The sequence below is a fragment of the Megascapheus bottae genome, chromosome X (genome assembly GCF_031878675.1).
Source record: "Megascapheus bottae isolate mThoBot1 chromosome X, mThoBot2.hap1, whole genome shotgun sequence".
Lineage (NCBI taxonomy): Eukaryota > Metazoa > Chordata > Mammalia > Rodentia > Geomyidae > Megascapheus > Megascapheus bottae.
In genome coordinates, this window is record NC_143547.1 from 38,339,636 (window position 1) to 38,361,866 (window position 22,231).

At 40.5% G+C, this 22,231-nt stretch overlaps 2 protein-coding genes across 2 annotated transcripts in view; both read right to left on the minus strand.

Moving 5' to 3' along the window:
- The window catches only part of Maged1 (MAGE family member D1), a 93,304-nt gene that overhangs the window by 34,439 nt on the left and 36,634 nt on the right, over window positions 1–22,231 (minus strand). The window lies entirely within an intron of this gene.
- Window positions 21,272–22,231, minus strand: part of LOC150040895 (F-box only protein 17-like) — a 63,257-nt gene continuing 62,297 nt past the window's right edge. Inside the window, 3 exon segments of the mRNA XM_090327101.1 lie at window positions 21,272–21,512; window positions 21,514–21,621; window positions 21,623–22,091. Coding sequence (XP_090183227.1) covers window positions 21,272–21,512; window positions 21,514–21,621; window positions 21,623–22,091 — 818 coding nt within the window.

The window sequence follows — 22,231 nt, forward strand, 5'->3', positions numbered from 1 at the left end:
AAAATCCAAATGGCTAATACATCCATAAAAAGTTCAACATCCTTAGCCATAAAGGAAATGTAAATCAAAATCACTAATGTGTTAATCATTTAATCTCACTCCAGTGAAACTGACTGGGCACCAAGTAGTTCATACCTGTAATTCCAGCTACTGAGATCTAAGGTTCCTGGGCAGGAAAGGATATGAGAATCTTATCTCCACCCCAAAATCAGAAATGGAGCTATGGCTCAAAATGTTGAAAAAAGAGCTCAAGGACAGAGCCTGGGCCCTGAACTCAAGCTCCATAATCAACAACAACAGGAACAAAAGACTGAAAATATACCTTCCTTATAATGCCATAATACCACTTGGCGCATATATAAAGGAAAGAAAATATACTAGAAAATACCTGCATAACTATGTTTATTGTGGCACTGTTCATGATAGAATTAGCCACAGTACCAAACAATATAAGCATACTATGAGATATTACATAGTCATAAAATAATGAAATCATAAAAAAATGAAATCAAGAAGTGGCGCTGTGGCTCAGGTGGTAGAGCAGTAGACTTGAGCTGAAGAGCTCAGGGAGAACATCCAGGTCTACAATTCAAGCCCCAGGAATGACCAAAAAAAAAAGAGGAAAAAATGAAATCATGACATTTACAGAAAAAAAGATACAACTGGAGATATCTTATATCTTCACTCATATGTGAAAGCCAGACCTAAAATACATACATAATTTTATATATCCATATATAATTACAAATGTATGTGTATATGTATACACATGCAAATATGTGCATATATATGGATATATAAATGCACACACGTATACAATTCTTTTTTTTTGTTGGTTGTAAGGATTGAACTCTGGGCCTGGGCATTGTCCCTGAGCTCTTCAGTCAAGGCTACCACTCCACCCCTTGAGCAAGAGCCCCACTTCCCATTTTCCAGTGTTTAATTGAAGATAAGAGTCTCACAGACTTTAGTGCCCAGGCTGGCTTTGAACCGCAATCCTCAGATCTCAACCTCCTGAGTAGCTAGAGCCATCGTGCCTAACTCATCTTTTTGTTTTTATTTTTGGTGCGATTAGTGAAGCTTGAGAGGACCTCCCTCTCTCTCGCTTGCACTTTTGGATCTAGGCTGGCAATTGGGCCACATCTGTACTTTGGGCTTTTTGCTGGTTAATTAGAGATAGTCTCTTGGCTAAGTCTGTAAGGACTGGCTTTGAACAGAGATCCTCAGATCTCAGCCTCATGAGTAGCTAGAGTTATAAACATGAGCCACCAGTACCCCAATGACTTTCTTATTCTGACAAAACCCCACCTGATAAATCCTGAGACAAAGATGCAGGAAAGGAACACCTTTACCACCATTAATCAGAACTGTTTAATTATGTATTCTTTCTTAAACTTGCCACAATTCTTCCTCTGTCTACAACTAAATTTATGTTTGTACTCCATGGATGGAGTGAAATTCTTTTTTTTTGCCAGTCTTGGGCTTTAGCTCAAGGCCTGGGCACTGTCCTTCGATTTTCTCAAGGTTAGAGCTCTATCACTTGAGACTCAGTACCACTTCCAGCTTTCTTCTATGCATGTGGTACCAAGGAATCGAACCCAGGTCTTCACGCATGCTAGGCAAGCACTCTACCACTAGGCCAAACTCCCGGCCTGGAGTGAAATTGTTATACTCCTCTTCCACTGCACATGAACCAGTATCTTTTTGCCCCTCACTACTATTCAGGTCTTTAATTGAGATATTGGAGCCAATGGATATACCTGATATGTTGGAATTCCCAGAGCTGGACCTCTGTCCTAGGTCTCCAGTTACACCTAGGGAGAGTATCGCAACAGGAATCCAATATATTTGGAAATATAGTTGCATTTATCAGCACTATATCTTGAAATAGATTAAAACTAAGATGTATTATGGCAAATAAAGCAAGGTAATTGGGACTGTCCAAATACTGGGCTGTAGTGCATTAATTGAAATCAGTACCCTTTTATGAACTTCTGTTAGCATTTCCAAATAAAGGCAAGGAAATGACCTTTGAAAACTTCAAAAGATTTCTTTGGCAAATTCAAAAATATCAATACTTCAAATGCAGATAATTAGAGCTTGTAGCCTCTGACATGCTTAAGTGAAGTTATTTCAGGAAAAAAATCATACTGAAAAATATTAAATTTGGAATGCATAAAGAACTGGAGGAAGAAGCTGCTTAAATTACATTAGTACACTAAAAACAATCTGTAATAATTCATTGACCAGTTAAGATTTGTGTATTTTAAGTATATTTAACATCAAGGTTTCTAAAACCTTGGCAAAATCCATAAAGAAATGATTGGACATAGAGAGGTAATCAAGATGAATGGATTTTTATTATTTATTTTTTTGCCAGTCCTGGGCTTGAACTCAGGGCCTGAGCACTGTCCTTGGGTTTTCTCAAGGCTAGAGCTCTACCACCTGAGCCACAGCACCAGCACCACTTCTAACTTTTTTCCATGTATATGATACTGAGGAATCAAACCTGGGTCTTTGTTCATGCTAGGCCACACTCTACAACTAGGCTCAACTCCCAGCCTGGAGAATAGATTTTTAAAACAGAGGAGAATCAAATGTTCTTACAGGTCAGTGAAAAACAGTAACACAATGTAACCTTGAGCACATTAAAAACACAAAAAAATATCTCTAACGATATGTGTGGGAGATCTTTACAGAGAAACTAAAAACTTTTCTTTAACTCACTAAAATACCTAGATAAAAGAAGAATAGAAGATTGTCATTCTTCCCACCACTCCCTGTCCGTTGGTCTTGGAAACTCTGCTGGCCAATCCTGGGAACTCTGAGCCTGGGTGCTGTCCCTGAACTATTCAATCCAAAGCTAGCACTCTACCACTTAAGCCACAGCGCCACCTGCAGTTTTCTGGTGGTTAATTGGAGATAAAAGTCTCACGGACTTTTTTGTCCAGGCTAGTTTTGAACCTTGATACTCCGATCTCAGCCTCCTGAGGAGCTAAGTTACAGGTGTGAGCCACCACCACTCGACAGACTGCCATTTTTGTAAAGATGTTATTTCTATCTGCAAATAATCAATAAGTAAAATGAAGTTCCAATTGACTCTTAATACTTCTTATAGACCTTAAGGTTCAAAGTAAAGTGATCTTAAAATTCCCATAGAATTAATATCATGAAAATGGCAATATTGCCAAAGGCTATCTACAAATTCAATGCAATATCAATCAATAACCCAACGTCATTCTTTAATGAAATAGAGGAAGCAATCCAACAATGATGTGGAATAATAAAATACCCCACATAGCAAAAACAATCCTTAACAGAAAGAGCAGCGCTGGAGGAATATCAATGCCAAATTTCAAACTCTATTACAAAGCTACAGTAATAAAAACAGCTTAGTAGGGGCACAAGAACAGGCCTGAGGACCAATGGAATAGAACTGGAGACCCAGAAATTAACCTGCAGTCCTATGGCTATCTAATTATTGATAAGGGAACCAAAAATATGATGGATGAAAGACAGCCTCTTCAACAAATGGTGTTGGCAGAATTGGTTAAACACCCATAGAAAACTAAAGTTGAATCCTTACATGTCACCCTGCACCTGAATCAATTCCAAATGGATTAAAGACCTTGAGGTAAAAGCAGATTTCCTGAAAATTTTACAGGAAGTAATAGATACACTAAGGCTCCTTGGCACAGGTTGAAACTTTCTTAAGAGTCCAGAAACACAGCAAATTAAAGGAATTTTGGACAAACTGAACTGCATTAAACTGCAGAGCTTCTGTATGGCAAAGATCATAGCTAGCAAGTTAAATAGAAAGCCCACAGAGTCGGAGATCTTCACTAGCCATACAACAGACAAGGACCTCATATCTCAACTATATCTCAAAAAATTAAATATCTCAAAAGCAAATCCTCAGCCAGGCATCAGTGGCTCATGCCTGTAATTTTAGCTATTTAGGAGCCTGAGATCTGAGTATTGAGGTTCAAAGCCAGCCTGGGCATGAAAGTCCCTGAGAATCTTCTCTCCCATTAACCACCAGACGATGAGGAGTGGAGCTGTGGATCAAGTGGTAGAGCGCTAGCCTTGAGCTGAAGGGCTCAGGGACAGTGCCCAGAACCAGATTTCAAGCCGAACAGTTGACCAAAAAAAAAAAACCTGAAAGAAACAACTATCCCATTAAGAGGTGGGCTAAAGACTTAAAGAGCCAGGGGTGGTGGCTCATGCCTGTAGTCCTAGCTACTCAGGAGGCTAAGATCTGAGGATTGTGGTTCAAATCCAGCCCGGGCACTAAAGAACATAAGACTCTTATCTCCAATTAACCACTAGAAAACAGGAAGTTGTGCTGTTGCTCAAAGGGGTAGGGTGGTAACGTTGAACTGAAGGGCTCAAGGACAGCACCTAGACCCAGATTTCAAGTCCCATGACCAACAAAAACAAAAACAAAAACAAAAAAAAACTTAAAAGAAAGACTTCTCTGAAAAGGAAATAAGAATGGCCAATACACCCATGAAGAAATAATGGACATCTCTGGCCATGAAAGACATGCAAATCAAGGGGCCAGGAGTTTGGCCTAGTTGTGTAGTGCTTGTGTTGCATGCATGAAGACCCTGGCTCAATTCCTCACTCAGTACTACATAGATACAAAATGCTGGAAGTGATACTGTGGCTCAAGCGGCAGAGTGCTAGCCTTGAGAAAGCCTACGGACAGTGCTCAGGCCTGGGGTTCAAGCCCTAGGACTGGCAAAGTAAAAAAAAAAAAGGTAAACAAATGCAAATCAAAAAACTTTAAGATTCCACCTCACCCCAGTTAGAATGGCCATTTTCATTACAAAAAAAATCTAATAAGGGCCAGGAATTTGGCCTAGTGGTGGAGTGCTTGCCTAGCAAGCACAAAGACCTGGGTTCGATAGAAAAAGCTGGCCGTGGCTCAAGTGGTAGATCTCTAGCGTTGAGAAAGCCCAAGGACATTGCTCAGGCTCTGAGTTTAAGCCTCAGGACTGGCAGAAATAAGAGAAAAGAAATAAATCTAATAAACACAGATGCTGTCTCAGATGTGGAAGTGTAAAATCGTTCAACCACTCTGGAAAGCAGTATATTGGTTTCTCAAAAGACTAAACATAGAGCTCCACTATGTCCCAGCAATTCCACTCCTGGGCATTTTCCCAAGTGACCATAAACAATGGCATATTAAACCTACAGCACAAACATGTTCACTGTAGCATTATTTACCATACAAAGATATGGAAACACCCCAGATGCCTCTCCGTAGACGAATAGATCAAGAAAATGTGGTATTTATACACAATATAATTTATGCTGCCATTAGAAAGAATGACATCACCCCATTTGTAAGGAAATGGAAAGACTTGGAAAAAATCATATTAAGTGAAGTAAGCCAGAACCAAAGAAGCGTAGGCTCCAGTTTCCCTCATTTGTAATAATTAGTATATGTCCAGGATTTTCCTAGCAGGGGAGCACAAAAGCTCAAAATCTATGTGCATTTGGCCATATAGGATGATGCTATGGGAAATGAACTCCAGGATATGGAAAAAGAGGTTTACCTTTGTGGTGGTTGTTTTTAACATACTGTATGAAGTTATTTCTTTACTTTTTTTGTGGGTTTTTTCCCCTTACTGTTTATTCCCTGTAGTTGCTGTATCTGACTTTGTTAAATGATGTACTGTATATACACTTGTTTGTTTATTTGAATTAGGAAAGGGATGGGGGAAAACAAGATGAGGAGACAAAGGACAAAGGGTGAACCAATGTAACAGCGATATTCACAAGACAACATGTTGGAAATGAACTTTACAACTGGGGAGGGGTTTCAGGGTAGGGAAAGTGGGAGAGAAACACGGGAAGCAGTAACAATGTTCAAGAAGTAATGCACCCACTACCTTACAAATGTATCTGTAATTCCTTTATACATCACTCACTCTGACAATAAAATGAAATTTTAAAAAATTTCCATACGAAATAAAGAATCATACTCTTGAGAAAAGGCAGTAAAGAATGAGTTGTTTCCCATTAAATGTTAATATATATATTTATATATATATATATTAACACTATCCATACAGACACAAAGACAGAATAGCCTAGGAACAGACAAATACATTAGTTAGTACTTTGCACATGAAGTAGGTGGCACTATAAAATTATAGAAAAAGGAGTGGTGCTGTGGCTCAAGGAGAAAAGCTGCAGCCTTGAGCTTAAGAATAGTGCCCAAGCCCCACGACTGATCCAAAAATTAAAAAAATAGAAAATGGGAATAATTAATAGTCCTACGCCACTTGATTAATCATTCAGAATAATTAAGATTCGAGATCAATTCATGTATAAAAATAAATTCTAAGCAAATCACAGATTTGTCTATTGCCACTACAAATGTGTTTCAGGAGGAATACAGCATAGTAAAATATCAGGATGACAACATAGTAAAAAAAAAAAGAATTGCTTAAATAAGCCAGGTGCTGGTGGCTCACACTTGTAATCCTACGCAGGAGACTAAAATCTAAGGTTCATGGTTCAAAGCCAACCTGCACAGAAAACTCCGTAAGTCTCATCTCTACCTTGGGCTCTCATAGCAGAGATCTACATTAGAACAAAACCTAGATATATAAGGCCATATAGAATAACGCTAAATGAAAGGACCTCCAGGATATAGAAGCAAAAGCCATATAATGAGTGATTGCTGTCCTTAATGTACTGTTATCTCTCATCTCTTTTGCTGTCCCTTAGTTATCTCATACTGTTACAATATTTCACCTGGTTATCTGATATATTATATATATGCATATTTGATTATTTGAAGTCAGATAGGGAAGGGAGGAAAACTAGATGAGGGGTTGGGGTGGGGGTGGGAAATGGGTACCAAGACATGAGAAAGGGTATCAATGTATGTGAAGTAATGCACCTTCTATCTGTTGAATATCTATTAACTACAATAAAAAATATATGAAAAAGGACTCATCTCTAATTAACCAGCATAGGGGCCAGGAGTGTAGTCTAGAGGTAGGGTGCATGCCTAGCATGTGTGAAGCCCTGGATTTGATTCCTTGGTACCACAGACCCAGTAAAAGCTGTAAGTGGTGCTGTGGCTCAAGTGGTAGAGCACTAGCCTTGAGAAAGCTCAAGGACAGTGCTCTGGCCCTGAGTTCAAGCCCCAGTTCTGCTAATAATAATAAATAATTAGCCTTAGGATCAGCACCTGACATTAAGCCTTAGTGTCGGTTTGTGCTCTCTCTCGCTTTCTCTCTCGCTTTCCCTCTCTCTCTCTCTCTCCTCTCTCTCCTCTCTCTCTCTCTCTCTCTCTCTCTCTCTCTCTCTCTCTCTCTCTCTCTCTCTCTCTCTCTCTCTCTCTCTCTCTTCTCCTCCTTCTTTCCCTCCCTCCCTCCCTCCAAAATAAATGTATAAATGTGGCTTTTATCTTCACAAGTACCTTTGTGGCTCAAAGTGGTAGAGTGCTAACCTTGAGCTGAAGAGCACAGGGACAGGACCCAGTTCCAGAGTTCAAACCCACTGACCAAAGAAAAAGAAGGAAGGAAAGAAAAGGAAAGGAAAAAGAATCTGAAGTAGGTATAGATGTATATAATCCACTTTTCCATCTATGAACCTGTGAAACTAGAAAACAAATTATCTGCTCCTTAAAAGCAACAATGGGCTGGCAGAGGATACTTTTATTTTCAGTCACATACGGGAAAAAAGGAAAGGAAAAATAAAAGGTCATGAGTTCCAAGCAATTTAAAAATGCAATCAGGCAAACTTCACTAGCTTTGAAAGCTTGGTTCTCTGTTGAATAAGGAACCACTTCCTGCATCAAAACCCATTTTCTCCTTTAGATATCTTCTTTTTCATGAAAAGCAGCAAATATTTTCTGGTGGATAATTTTATTAGCCTGTCTTATTGACTCCAGAATTTTAAAAAATCTAATAATTCTTTATTTCATCCTTTCTCCTTTCCACTCTAAGCTGGTAGTGTTTATGCTAGCAAGTAAAGCTTTCCAGAAGATCTTGAGGGTCTCAGCTTGGGAATTTATTAGACAAGGGTCCAACAACTTTCCTGGATAATCTTATACTTATTCATAACTTCTACTATGATGCCTACAAGTAATTTTGAGAAACATTCCTAGTCTCTTCACAATACCTCTGCGTGATTGAGTACTCTGAACTTTTTGCTCCTTCCAAGACTCTAATAGAAGGTGGAACAATCTGAAAGTAGGCTTTTACTGCAGAGTATACTTCCCTGACAGTCAATATTCTAACTTAACAGCTCTCAAGGTCTGGATAGGCGGAGAATGTCTCAAAACATCAAGTCCAGGTTGATTTTGATTAATCATCCGTCTTTCATTCTTGTCATATTTTACTATGAGGATGAAGAAGAAACCAGTTATATTCCTTAGTTCTTTCCTTATAAAGCTCCTCAGCTACATATTGAAGCTCAGTAATTACACTTCATTTTTCCGTCATGAGGCTTGAACTCAGGGCCTAGGCCCTGTCCTTGGACAATTTTTGCTCAAGGCTGCCACCAAATTACATTTTTTGCTTACCCAATTTCAGCAATGCAGTCTGCCACTATATAACAAAGATGTTTTCTCCAGGTTCAAATAACATATTCTTCATTTTTCATTTGGCTCTCATTAGAAATTCTTTGAATGTTCACATATTTCTGCCTTGCAGACAACTGTCATTTTTTTTTCTTTATACCAGGGTTTGAACTCAGTTTTCTGGATCATAGCTAGCACTCTAATACTGGAGCTATACCTCCAATAACAGATAGCCGTTTTTAACACCTACATTTTTTGTCAAAATGATGTAAGTTCATTTCTGTCACGCTCATCACTTCTAAGTTCTTACAGTCAATAATTGCTTCTGTCCTCTAACAATCTATTGAAACTATCTAGGCTTCTTTATCTTTATATAAAATAATATAATATAATAATATAATAAAATAATAATATCTTGAAACAAATTCCAAGATACAGAAAGAGACTTGTCTTCTTTTTCCTTATCTTTTGTTTTTTCTTTTTTATTTTATTTTATTTTATTGTCAGTTCTGGGGCTTGAACTCAGGGGCTAAGCACTGTCCTTGGGGTTTTTTTCAACGCTAAAAGCACTACCACTTGAGCCATAGCACCAGTTCTGGCCTTTTCTGTGTATGTGGTATGGGAAATCAAACTCAGGGCTTCATGTATGCTAGACAAGCACTCTACCACTAGGCCACACACCCAGACGGACCTGGGTTTTTAACTTTGATGATATTATTTTCTTCATCTATGTATAATGTATTTGAATGTACATCTTCAGAAAGGTTGGGGGAGAGTGGGGAAAGATGCAAAACTTGAGGGATAAGGGTGGAAAAGTGCAGCAGTGGAGCTCAAAGGACAATGATTAAAGGGAACAATACAACTCATGGATGGAGGTGGGAGGGAGGGACTGGGAGAGAGAATGAGGGAACAGAAGACATTGTAGGAAAGGAAATGTACTCATTTCTTGACACATGTAATTGCCTCTATAATAACAAAAAGAGAAATTAATACTTACAAAAACCCACTACCTAGGGCCAGGAGTCTGGCCTAGTGGTAGATGCATGCCAGCATGCATGAAGACCCAGGTTTGATTTCTCGGTACCACAAACATAGAAAAGCCAGAAGTTGTGCTGAGGCTCAAGTGGTAGAGCCCTAGCCTTGAGGAAAGCCCAAGGACAGTGCCCAGGCTGTGAGTTCAAACCCCAAGACTGGCAAAGAAAAAAAAAAACAAAAAAATACAACTATCTAGGCTTGCTTAATAGGATGGCTGTGGCTCACATTTATATTCCTAGTTTCTCAGGAGGCTGACATCTAAGCTGGCTGAGATCTGAGAATTAAGATTCAGTAGTCACACTGGGCAAATTTCAGAGACCCTTATCTCCAATTAACCAGGCAAATGGAGATCTTCCTCAAGTGGTACAGAATAAGTTAAGTGTGAGGACCTGAGACCAAGCCCCAGTACTGGCATGCACACACACACACACACACACACACACACACACACACACACACACAAAGGAAAACAGTTATATAGGATTTTTCTATCCTACTTCTCAACTTTCATCATCCTCTCTAATTACCAATTAAAAATCAGCCAAAATACTGAGGTATTCGTTAGAGCAGCAAGACATTTTTCAAGAATCAAAATGGGATTTTTTTTTACTGCTCCAGTAACAAATTACCGCAACCTAGTTATCAATTTATTATCTGGAGGTAAGAAGTCTAAAATATCTCCTTCTTGGTTTAAAATTAAAATGTTATCAGGATTCTTTTCTGCTGGTTGCTCTAAGAAAGAAGCTATTTCACCATCTAAACTCTCTTGTCATTGTTTGGCTTACGGTTCTTTCAGAAAATCATAGGCCCTCTCTCATATCTCTATCAGTTTCAGATCCCACTATAACTTTCAATTTCCTGTCTCCATCTTATAAGGACCATTGTAATTGTACTGAGCCCACTTGAACAAACTACAGAATGCATTCTCCTCTCAAAATAATCTCCTCTGCAAGTCCCATGCAACATAGACATTAACAAATGGTGGGTATGAAAACATGGACATCTTTTGGTGGTCATTATTCAAACATCCATAGAAAAAACACTGGTGTGGGCCTAGAGTGTAGCCTAGTGGTAGATTGCTCGCCTATTATGCACAAAGGCCTGGGTTTGATTCCCTGGTACCACATATACAGAAAAAGCCAGAAGTGGTGGTATGATTCAAGTGGTAGAGCACTAGCTGTGAGAAAACTCAAGGACATTGCCGAGATCCTGAGTTCAAGCCCCAGGACTCGCAAAAAAAAAAAAAACCTTTGAGAACAGAGACAGAGTCAGAAACCACACTCTGGATCACATCTGAGGGAGTACCAACAAAAGTTAAGTGTTTGATTTACAACAAACATTTTTAAGGTGTTGGGGGAGGGAAAGAGGGACAAAAAATTGTACTAAAGTCCTTCCCTGAGAAAATGGAATTCCAAAAAAGACATTTATAAAATCTTCATAAGAGCCAGGAGTTTGGCCTAGTGGTAGAATGCTTGCCTAGCATGCACTAAGACCCGGGTTCAATTCCTCGGGACCACATACATAGAAAAAAGCTAGAAATGGTGCTATGGCTCAAGTGGTGGAGCTCTAGCCTTGTGAAAGCTCAAGGACAGTGCCCAGGCCCTGAGATCAAGGCCCAGGACTGGCCAAAAAATTTTTTTTAAATCTTCATAAGGCCTGGAGAACCTGTAGTTTGTGCCTATAATCCTAGCTACTCAGGAGACCAAGATCTGAGGATCGTGGTTCAAAATCAGCCCAAACAGCCAAATCAGGAATATTTATCACCAATTAACCAACAAAAAGCTGGAAGTGAAGATGCTCAAGTGGTAGAGCATAAGTTATGAGGTGAGAGGAAAGCTGAGTGAGGATGCAGCAACCTGAATTCAAACCCTAATACCTGAATACCACCAACCCCCAGACACACACTGAAAAAAAGAAAAAGAAAAAAAATCATATGGCCAGAAGTTACTGCTTTAAGAACACATAGTCTGTTGGCATCTAACATAATTGGTATATCTCAAGGGCCTGGCTCAATACTGCATTCATAAGAGCTAGAGTTTTGTCCCCAGCAGGTAAGACTAAGAAGACTTCACTGGCTAATTCTACCAGCATTTAAGGAAGGAACAATTCTGCATGAACTTTTCCACAAAACTTAAAAACAGCCAATACTTCCAACTTATCCTCAGGGCATCATGACCCTGATACCAAAACCAGCCAAGATATTACAAGAAAATAACTTGTACTACAATAAAAAATAAACAGAAGGCCCAAGAGTAAAAATTAAACTTTATGCATTTTTGAGGATTTAGGTGAGCGTTTTATGACCAAAAGGGTAAGAGAAATTTTTCTTGGACAAAAAGCAGTCACATTTTTTTAATCAACTAGAAGAAATTATCAAAGTAAAAAGACAGTCTTCAAAGAGCAGAGATTTGAAATGCTAACAAAGAATTTCAAAACATGAAAATAACTTCCACATATCAATGATAAAAAGAGAAACTTTTCTCCACAGTAGCAATGCTTCTTAATTACAAAAAAAGAGGGGCCAGGAATTTGGCCTAGTGATAGAGGGTTTGCCTAGCATGCAGAAAGGCCACGGTTCGATTCCTCGGTACCACCTACATAGAAAAAACCTGGAAGTGGTGCTGTAACTCAAGTGGCTCAAGCCTTGACAAAAATCCAAGGACAGTGCTCAGGCCCTGAGTTCAAGCCCCACAACTGGAAAAGAAAAAAGAAAAGAGGAGCTGGGCGCAGTGGCTCACACCTGTAATCCTAGCTATTCAGGAGGTTGAGGTCTGAGGATTGAGGTTCAAAGCCAGCCTGGACACTAAAGAAATTGAGATTCTTATCTCCAATTCACCACTAGAAAACCAGGAGTGACACTGTGGCTCAAGGGGCAGGGTGGTAGACTTGAGCTAAAGAGCTCAGGGACAGTGCAAAGCCAAGTTCAAGCCCCACAACTGACAAAAAAAGAGGGGCCATGTGGGTGGCTCATGCCTTTAATTCCAGCTATTCGAGAGGCTGAGATCTAAGGCTTGAGGTTTTAATCTAGCCTGGGCAGGAATGTATAGAACAATCAATATCTCCAATTAGCTACCCCAAACAGCAGAAGTGGAGCTGCAGCTGCAGCTCAAGTGGCAGAGTACTAGCCTTGAGTAAAAAAGCTCACAGACTGCCCCCCCCCACACACACAAGGAGGCAGTAAATTAGGCTTAGATATCCACATCCATGATGCCAAACATTTGACAACTGTTAAATTTGAGAGGTTTTTAATTTCATGTGATAAAGAATTATGCTGTGAGCTGAATGCAGTGGCTCATGCCTGTAATCCTAGCTACTCAGGAGGCTGAAATCTGAGGGTCATGGTTCAAAGCCAGCCCAGGTACAAAAGTCTGTGAGACTATTATTTCCAATTAACCACCAAGAAACTGGAAGTGGCACTCTGGCTCAAGTGGTAGAGAGCTAGCCTTGAGCTAAAGATGCCCAGGCCCAGAGTTCAAGTCCCACAAGCGAAAAAAAAAAAGAATTATGTTGTCACTCTGGAAATCAGTAGGGCAATTCCTCAAAAACTAAACACAAGAGTTCCACTATAACCCAACAATCCCATTCCTTGGCATTTACCCAAATGTCCACAAACAAGGGCATACTAAAGGTACTAGGACAACAATACTCATTGCAGCACTATTTACCATAGCAAAGATATGGAACCAACCCAGATGCCCCTCAGTAGATAAATGGATCAAGATGTGGTATTAGTGCTAGGAGTTTGGCCTAGTGGTAGAGTGCTTGCCTAGCATGCATGAAGACCCAGGTTCGATTCCTCAGTACCACATACATAGAAAAAGTGGGAAGTGGTGCTGTGGCTCAAGTGGTAGAGTGCTAGCCTTGAGGGAAGCCCAAGGACAATGTTGAGGCCCTGAGTTCAAGGCCCAGTCCTAGCAAAAACAAAAAGATGTGATATTTATACACAATGGAATTCTATGATGCCATAAGAAAGAATGATAACTCCCATTCATAAGGAAATGGAAAGACTTGGGAAAAAAATCACATTAAGTGAAGTAAGCGAGACCCAAAGGAACATAGGCTCCATGTTTTTCCTCATTTGTAATAATTAGTATACATCTAAGATTCTCCTAGCAAAGGATTTCAATAGTTCAAAAGCTATATACATATGGCTACATAGAATGTTACATAGTGAAATTAACTCTAGGATGTGGAAACATCTTTGTGATGTTCTGAATGTGCTATGTGAAGTTATTTCTTTTCTCTTTATCTGCTTATGGATTATTGAATGTTGTTAATGTATCTGACTTTGTTACTTGATATATTGTATGTATGTTTATTTGAAATAGAGGAGAAAAACGAGATGATTGGAAGGGGGTGGGGGAGGGAAAGGAGGACAAAAACATGAGAAGGGGTATCAATGTTCAAAAAGTAATGTACCCACTACCTGATGAATATAAACAATAAAGTACATTTTTAAAAAATTAGGTTGTGATGAGTGGGGAGAAACACTGTTTTATCTATGCAATAGATGAAACAGTGTTTACTGTGTTGGTCTCTATTTACCTCAACAATAAAATACAATTAAAAAAAAGAATTAGGTTGTGATGAGTGGGGAGAATCATATAGGAGCTTCATCTACACTGTTTTATCTAGGCAACAGATGAAAAAAGTGTTTACTGTGTTGATCTCCATACATATCTGTGCATCTTAATAATTTATAATTTTAAGAATTCATTGGGCATGGTTGCTCACGCCTGTACTCCTAGCTACTCAGGAGGCTGAGATCTGAGGATCAAGGTTCAAAGCTAGCCCGGGCACAAAAGGACCTGAGACTCTTATCTCCAACTAACCTCTAGAAAATGTAAGTAGGGCAGAAACCTTGAGCTGAAGAGCTAAGGGAAAACCCCCAGACCCAGGGGTAGGGTGGTAGCCTTGAGCTGAAGAGCTCAGGGACAGAGCTCAGGCCGAGTTCAAGCCCCCCCCCCAAACAAATTCAGTTTCTTGAACTCCAGAATATGGAAACAAGAGTTTTATCTTTTTGGTGGTTGTTTAAAATGTACTATGTGAAGTTATTTATTTTCTCTTTTGTTTTCATTTTTCCTTATGGTTTATCCCATTGTTACTGTATCTGACTTTGGTAAGTGATGCATTATATAAGCATTTATTTGTTTATCTTAATTAGAGAAGGGAAGAAGAAAACAAGATGCGGAGATAAAGGAAAAAAAGGAGGACCAATGTTACTGAGATATTCACAAGACAACATGTTGGAAATGAATTTTACAACTGGGGAGGGATGGGGGAGGAAAAGTGAGAGAAAAACATGGAAAGGGGGAGCCAGGTGCTGGTGGCTCACACCTATAATCCTAGCTACTCAGGAGCCTGAGATGTGATGATAATGGTTTAAAGCCAGCCCAGGCACTAAAGTCGATGAAACACTTTTTTTTTTTTTTTGCCACTCCTGGGCCTTGAAATCAGGCCCTAAGCACTGTCCTTGGGCTTTCTCAAGGCTAGAGCTAGCTCTACCACTTGAGCCACAGCACCATTTCTGGCTTTTTCTATATATATATGTGGTGCCAAGGAATCAAACCCAAGTCTTCATCTTCATGCATGCTAGGTAAGCACTATACCACTAGGCCAAACCCCCAGCCCACTCAGTGAGACTCTTATCTCCAATTAACCACCAGAATGCCTCAAGAGGTAGAGCACTATCCTTGAGCCTTGAGCTAAAGAGCTCAGGGACAGCGCCCAGGACCAGAGTTCAAGTCCCACAACTAATACACACACACACACACACACACACACACACGAAGTTCAAGAAGTAATGTACTGGGGCCGGGAGTTTGGCCTAGTGGTTAAAGTGCTTGCCTAGCATGCATGAAGACCTGGGTTCGATTCCTCGGTACCACATACATAGAAAAAAGCCTGAAGTGGTGCTGAGACTCAAGTGGCAGAGCTCTGACCTTGAGAAAGTCCAAGGACAGTGCTCAGGCCCTGAGCTCAAGCCCATAACTGGCAAAAAAAAAAGAAGTAATGTACTTACTACTTTACAAATGTAACTGTAACCCCTCTGTACATCACCTTGACAATTTAAAAAATGGGAAAAAAATTCAGTTTCTAATTCATAAGCCACCTCTTGCTATGTATCATAATTAAGGCAAATGTCTCAAATCAATCTGTGTGTGTGTGTGTGTGTGTGTGTGTGTGTGTGTGTGTGTGTGTGTGTGTTGTGTGTGCCCATACTTAGGCTTGAACTCAGGGCCTGCCCACTATCTCTTAGCTTTTTTTGCTTAAGGATGTTGCTCTATCACTTGTTGAACAGCTCCACTCCCAGGTTTTTTATGATTAATTGGAGATAAAATTCTCATGGACTTCCCTTGCAGAGCAGGCTTTGAATTGCAATTCTCAGATATGACCTCCGGAGTAGCTAGGTGCCACTGGATCCTGGCTCCAATAAATCCTCAATTGCTTATGTTCTCCAAGTTCTAATACTCATAGATAACATAATTACTTTCACAGTGCCAGTGAATCTAGTAGGTGAGCTATGTTCAAACAAGTTGTTTCCCTTATGTAGATTAAAAACCTATAATCTAGTTCTAGAATCTATCTATACTGCATAGTTCTAGAAATAAAACTTTATTGATATAAAAGAAATAATGCAATGGCTGCCATAAAAAGTGATAACAGCCAAGCACTGACAGCTCACATCTGTAATCCTAGCTATTCAGGAGGCTGAGATTTTAGGAACTAGACTCAAAGCCAGACAGCAAGAAAGTCCAGGCAACTCATCAACAATCAACTTCCAAAAAGTCAGAAGTGCAGGTGTGCTAGGTGGTTGACTATGAGCCTTGAGTGGAAAAGCAAAAGGACAGTGCCCAGGCACTAAGTTCAAGTTCCAGTACTAGCACACAAAAAGTAGTAGCAAGGTGAGGTGATGATATCTCCTGCCTGTATGGCCATAGATTCTCCAAGTTGCTTGAGAATGGGAAACTATGACTACATGTGCTAGTGAGATGGACTCACCTGAAGTTCTTTATTCCAACCATTAGGTTACTTATAATGTATTTATTAGGAAGAATAACTTCATGGTTTACATCTTTCAAAGGGCACTCGGTAAACGATTGACTTGGGTTTGTTAACGTATCTTTCAGCCAGGTGCCAGTGGCTTATGCCTGTAATCCTAGCTACTTAGGAGCCTGAGATCTAAGAATCACGGTTCAGAGTCAATCTGGGTACTGAAGTCTGTCAGACTCTTATCTCCAATTAACCATCAGAAAAACAGAAGTGGAGCTATGGTTCAAATTGGTAGAATGCTAGCCTTCTAGAGCTCAGAGACAGTGCCCAGGCCCAGACTTCAAGCTCCACAACTGACAATAAAAAATAAAATAAATAAAATTGAAAAAAACATACATACATAGCTTTGGATCTACCTGATGAGTATAACTGTAACCCCTCTATACATCACCCCTACAATAAAATACAATAAAAGAGGAAAAAACATACCTTTCAACAACTGCAGCATCATCATATAATTGTACTCAACTGATAAAAATGGATATGCTTTAACAATCAAAAGTTAAAGTAGTTATGTGTTGGTAACTCGGGCCTAACTGCTCATGAGGCTGAGGTCAGAGGACTGCAGTTTGAAGCCAATGCAGGCAGAAAAGTCTGTGATCTCTATCTTCAATTAACCTGGAAAAAGCATCAGAAGTAGAGGTGTGGCTTAAATGATAAGTGTGTCAGCCTTAAGTGGAAAAGCCAAATGAAGGCTTGACGCCCTGAGTTCAAGCCCTGGTATAGCCAAAAAAAGTTAAAAATAAGAATTAAATTGCATATCTTTTCCTAAAACTGCAAAACAAATATTATGAGCTCTGTTCTTAAAAAAATGTTGGTTAGCAATATAGGAAATTTTACTATTTTTAAATAATCATTAATTCACATGACATTTAAGAAGTAGGGGAAATGGAACCATATTGATGTTTTTAGTTGGTGAACACAAATTTGTGTGCAGTTATTAAAATTATAAAGTTGACTACTGTAAAATTTCCATGATTATGTGCAAGTCACTAGTATAGACATGTATGTCTTATAAATTATTTGTGGGGGCCAGGAAGTCTGCCTAGTGGTAGAGTGCCTGCCTAGCATGCACAAAGAACTGGGTTTAATTCCTTGGTACCAAACACATAGAAAAAGCCAAAAGTAGCACTGTGGCTCAAGTGGTAGAGCTCTGACCTTGGGAAAGCCCAAAGACAATGCTCGGGCCTGAGTTAAAGCACCAGGACTGGCAAATAAAGTATTTGTGGGCCAGGAGTGTGGCCTAGTGGTAGAGTGCTTGCATAGCAAGCACGAGGACCTGGGTTCAATTCCTCATTACCACACTAAAAGACAGAAGTGGTGCAGTGGCCCAAGTAGTAGTGCACTAGTCTTAAGATAGCTCAAGGACAGTGCTCAGGCCCTGAATTCCAGCCCCCAGGATTGGCAAAAAAATATTTATACGCATGTGCATATAGATATACCAAAAGATGTACATAATATAGAAAGTATATAGCAAAGCAATTCTAGTCTAATAATAAAGTTGTTTGACATGTATTTTGTTATGAATAGCTTATCTTCTGAATGATATTTTGTTCATTTCTATTCTAAAATGTAGGTGATAAAATGTAATAAAAGTTCTATGCAGCTGTGTGCTGGTAGCTCACATCTGTAATCCTATCTACTCAGGAGGTTGAAATATGAGGATTGTGGTTTGAATCCAGCCTAAGCAGAAACATCTAGGAGACTTAGTTCCAATATACACCTCAGAAAAAAAGCCAGAAGTGGTGCTGTATCTCCAGTGGGAGAGCAGTAGCCTTGAACATAAATGATTTGGGAGAGCACCCAGTCCCTGAGTTCAAGCCCCAGGACTGGCACAAATACACATATACACAGACACACAGACCAAATGGTAATAATTCTTGACCTCTTGACTTGTGCTTAGATTTAAGAATATTCTTTTTTATTGTAAAGGTGATGTACATAGGGGTTACAGTTACATAAGTAAGGTAATGAACACATTACTTTTTTAAAGTGTTACCCCTTCCCTCATTTTCTCCTACCTTCCCTCCTCCCCCACCCAAGAATATTCTTAAAAGCATGTTAGGAAGCCAGTTGCCAGTGACTCACACCTGTAATCCCAGCTACTCAGGAGGCTGAGATCTAAGGATCATGGTTCAAAGCCAGCCTGGGCACTAAAGAACATGAGACTCTTATCTTGAATTAACCACCAGAAAACTGGAAGTAGAGCTGTGGTCCAGGGGTAGAGTGCTAGCCTTGAGCAAAATGTGTCCAAGGACAGCACCCACACCCAGACTTCAAGCCCCACAACTGATAAAAAAAAAAAAAGAAAGAAAGAAATCTCATGTCTGCAATCTTAGCTACTCAGGTAGCTCAGATCTGAAGCTCACAGTTCAAAGTTAGCCTGGGCAAGAAAAAAAATCCATGAGAGTCTTATTGCCAATAACTGTCAAAAAGCCAGAAGAAGAGATGAGGCTCAAGTGGTAGAGCATTGGCCTTAAGCCAAAAAGCTAGGGGATAACACCTACGATCTGTGTTCAAGACCCAAGACCAGCACAGTAACTAAATAAATAGAAATCCAAGCAATATAAAACTTTACAGTTTTAAAAATTCTTAATCTAAGAGGTAATTGTATAAAGTAGTACTATAATCTACTAAGTGATTATAGCATATAAATAACTGAAATGGATGACAACAATGCTGAAGGGGACACATGGGAAGAACTGGGAATAGTTCATTGAAAGTTATCTAGACTCCACAGGAAATAGTATAATAGTAGACTTCAAATTAAAAAACAGGTGTTGTCCTCTGCTTAACGCATGTAAGCTAATGAATAGCAAATAATAAAAATGTGTTGTAAAAAATAGGATAAACACAAAAAAGTATAAAAGGAAGTAAAAATCTCCACATAATCCAATTCAGAATTATGCCAACTGAAATATATGTGAAAAGGTCATAGTTATTCAACCTGGAAGAACTATCATAATTCTAAAGAAGAAGAAAAAGAATTCATGTAATCTGAATTAAATACACTACTGTAGGATCAGGATGGCACATACATTAAAAGAGAATAAGTAGCCAACAAAATAGACAAACTACAAGAAAATAGACCAAATATAACCAACTGATGTTTTGAGCTAGTACTGGGGCATGAGTGCAATTACTGTGTGCTGTCCCTTCACTTTTATCTTTTTCTTTTTTTGTGTGTGGATCATAGGGCTTGAACACTGGGCATGGGTGTTGTCCCTGAGCTCTTCAACTCAGGGCTATCACCCTACCCCTTGTGCCATAGCCCCACTTCCTGATTGTTTTTAAATCTCTCAGTCTTTGGTGCCCGGACTGGCTTTCAACCACGATCCTCAGATCTCAGCCTCCTGAGAAGCTAGGATTACAGGTGTGAGCTACCACACCAGCTGTTCCTTCACTTCTCACTCAAGGCTAGTTATCTATCTACCTTGAGCCACATATCTATTTTTGTTTTGTTTTGGGTAAATTGGAAATCAGTCTCATAGGTTTTCCTGCACTAATTTCCCACCTCAATTCTCTGATATCAGTCTCCTGAGTAGCTAGGATTATATGCATGAGCCACTAGTACCCCATCTCAATTGATATTTTTAAGAATATATAGCTAGCCGGGTGCCAGTGGCTCATTCCTGTAATCCTAGGTACTCAGGAGCCTGAGTTCTGAGGATCGAGTTCAAAACCAGCCTGAGCACAGAAGTCCATGAGACTCTTATTTCTGGTTAACCACCAAAAAACTGGAAATGGCGCTGTGGCTCAAGGGATAGAGCAGTAGCCTTGAGCTAAAGAGCTTAGAGACAGCGCCCATGCCCGGAGTTCAAGACCTACGACTGACAAAAAAATAATAATTAAAATAAAATAAAGCCATTTTTAAAAATTTAGCACCAATAGTATTGAGCTAGTTTCTTGGCTATGCCCAGCTGGACAGGAATTAGGAGAGCTTCCCTTCACAGCATGTCTTCCTTTGGGATGGTAAAATACAGGCCAAAGGAGTGCTTTCTTTGGCAAGAGGTTAAGGAGAAGTTGGCCTCTGGAAAATTCGGATGAGAAACTGTGCCAATCTGGCCAAGGGGAAGGAACTCCTGGCCAGTGAGCACAGATATTACCCACAGTTAAATCCCATAGACTTCCCACAACATAACCCCACATTAGTCTCAAAGGTCTAGATTCTGCTACCTCAGCTTCAAATGCTGGGACTACAGGACATGCATCACCATTCCTAGCTAGCCTTAGTTTGTTGCCTCAGTCTACCCACTTATACCTAGGAAACAAGTTCCAAGCCCAGGAACTAAAGAAATGCTTATGACTTTCCCTCCCCCTCCTGGGCAGTGGAAAAAGCTACACACAGCTTGGTTGTCATGTAATGACAGCAGGGTCACCATGCTGAAGCAGCAGTGGATTAAGACATGAGAAAGGGTATCAATGTATGTGAATTAATGCACCTTCTATATGGCGAATATGATGTAACCCTTCTATTAATTACAATAAAAAATATATGAAAAAAAAGTGTCATATTCTGGGCTGTAAAGTCATGCTTGATTCTGACGATGCCCAGCAGGGGGCAGTGTGTCTCGGAAGGCCAAGTCAGAATTGACCAAGACAAGCGAATTCTAACCCTCACGCTAGAATGGGTTATTAGGGTACCATAGTGTCCCACCCAGGAGTGTGTGTCTCTCCCATACTGCTCAAAAGACACATAGCGGATGCCCCTGCTGAAGTTGGTGAAAACATGGGAGACCTGCCTGTAGCTCCTCTCAGTCTACACAAGGACCGGATTTGGTGAGGCCGAAAATTTGAACACTTCATTTTTGTACATGTCCAGGAAGCGGACACGAAGCCGGTAGATGCAGCCGCAGTTCTCTTGGGCGCCCCACCAGTCAGCCACGCAGATCTCCATCTGAGCGCTGTCCAGCAGCTCCTGCCATACACCTTCCATCACTAGATCCACAATCTGCTTCTTGAAGCACCATTCAAAAGAAGTCACAGCAGGTCTGAAAAGGAGCCCCTGGTACCAGTGTCAGGTTCTTTTCCACAGCCCAGCCATTCCCATCATGCTCCACCTCCCAGCCTCTGAAGCCCTGCTCGCCACATGTGTTGAAGATGAGGTTGCGGCCCAGTGGTGCATGCAGGCAGAAGCACGCCAGGACGCAGAGTGGGAACTCCTTATCCTTGCCGTGGGGTAGGCAGCGCTGGGCCAGGTCGTAGAATGTGCGGCCCTCGGTGCTGCGATCTCGAGCAAGCTGCAGCAACCACACAGAGGGTCCGTCTACCACATCACGCCAGGCCCAGCACACCAGGCCACAGCGTGTCACTAAGGCAAGCGGTGGCACATAGCTCAGTACCTGCACCAGCAGTTCCTGGGGCAATGAGGCCAGGGCCATTTCCGATTGCATGGATGGCCGCTGCCGCCTCGAGAGCCTGGCACCCACTGCCCAGCCGCCCAGGTTCTGGAGGCCTGCTCAGAGGTGATGCAGGCTCAGATTCTTTCCCCTACGATAATCTGGGGAGCAACTGCAGGGCTCCCCAGTCCTGGCACAGGCCCCAAGGAAAACCAAGATCCAGGATGGGGTACTCTGTGTATCTGGGGCCTTTCCC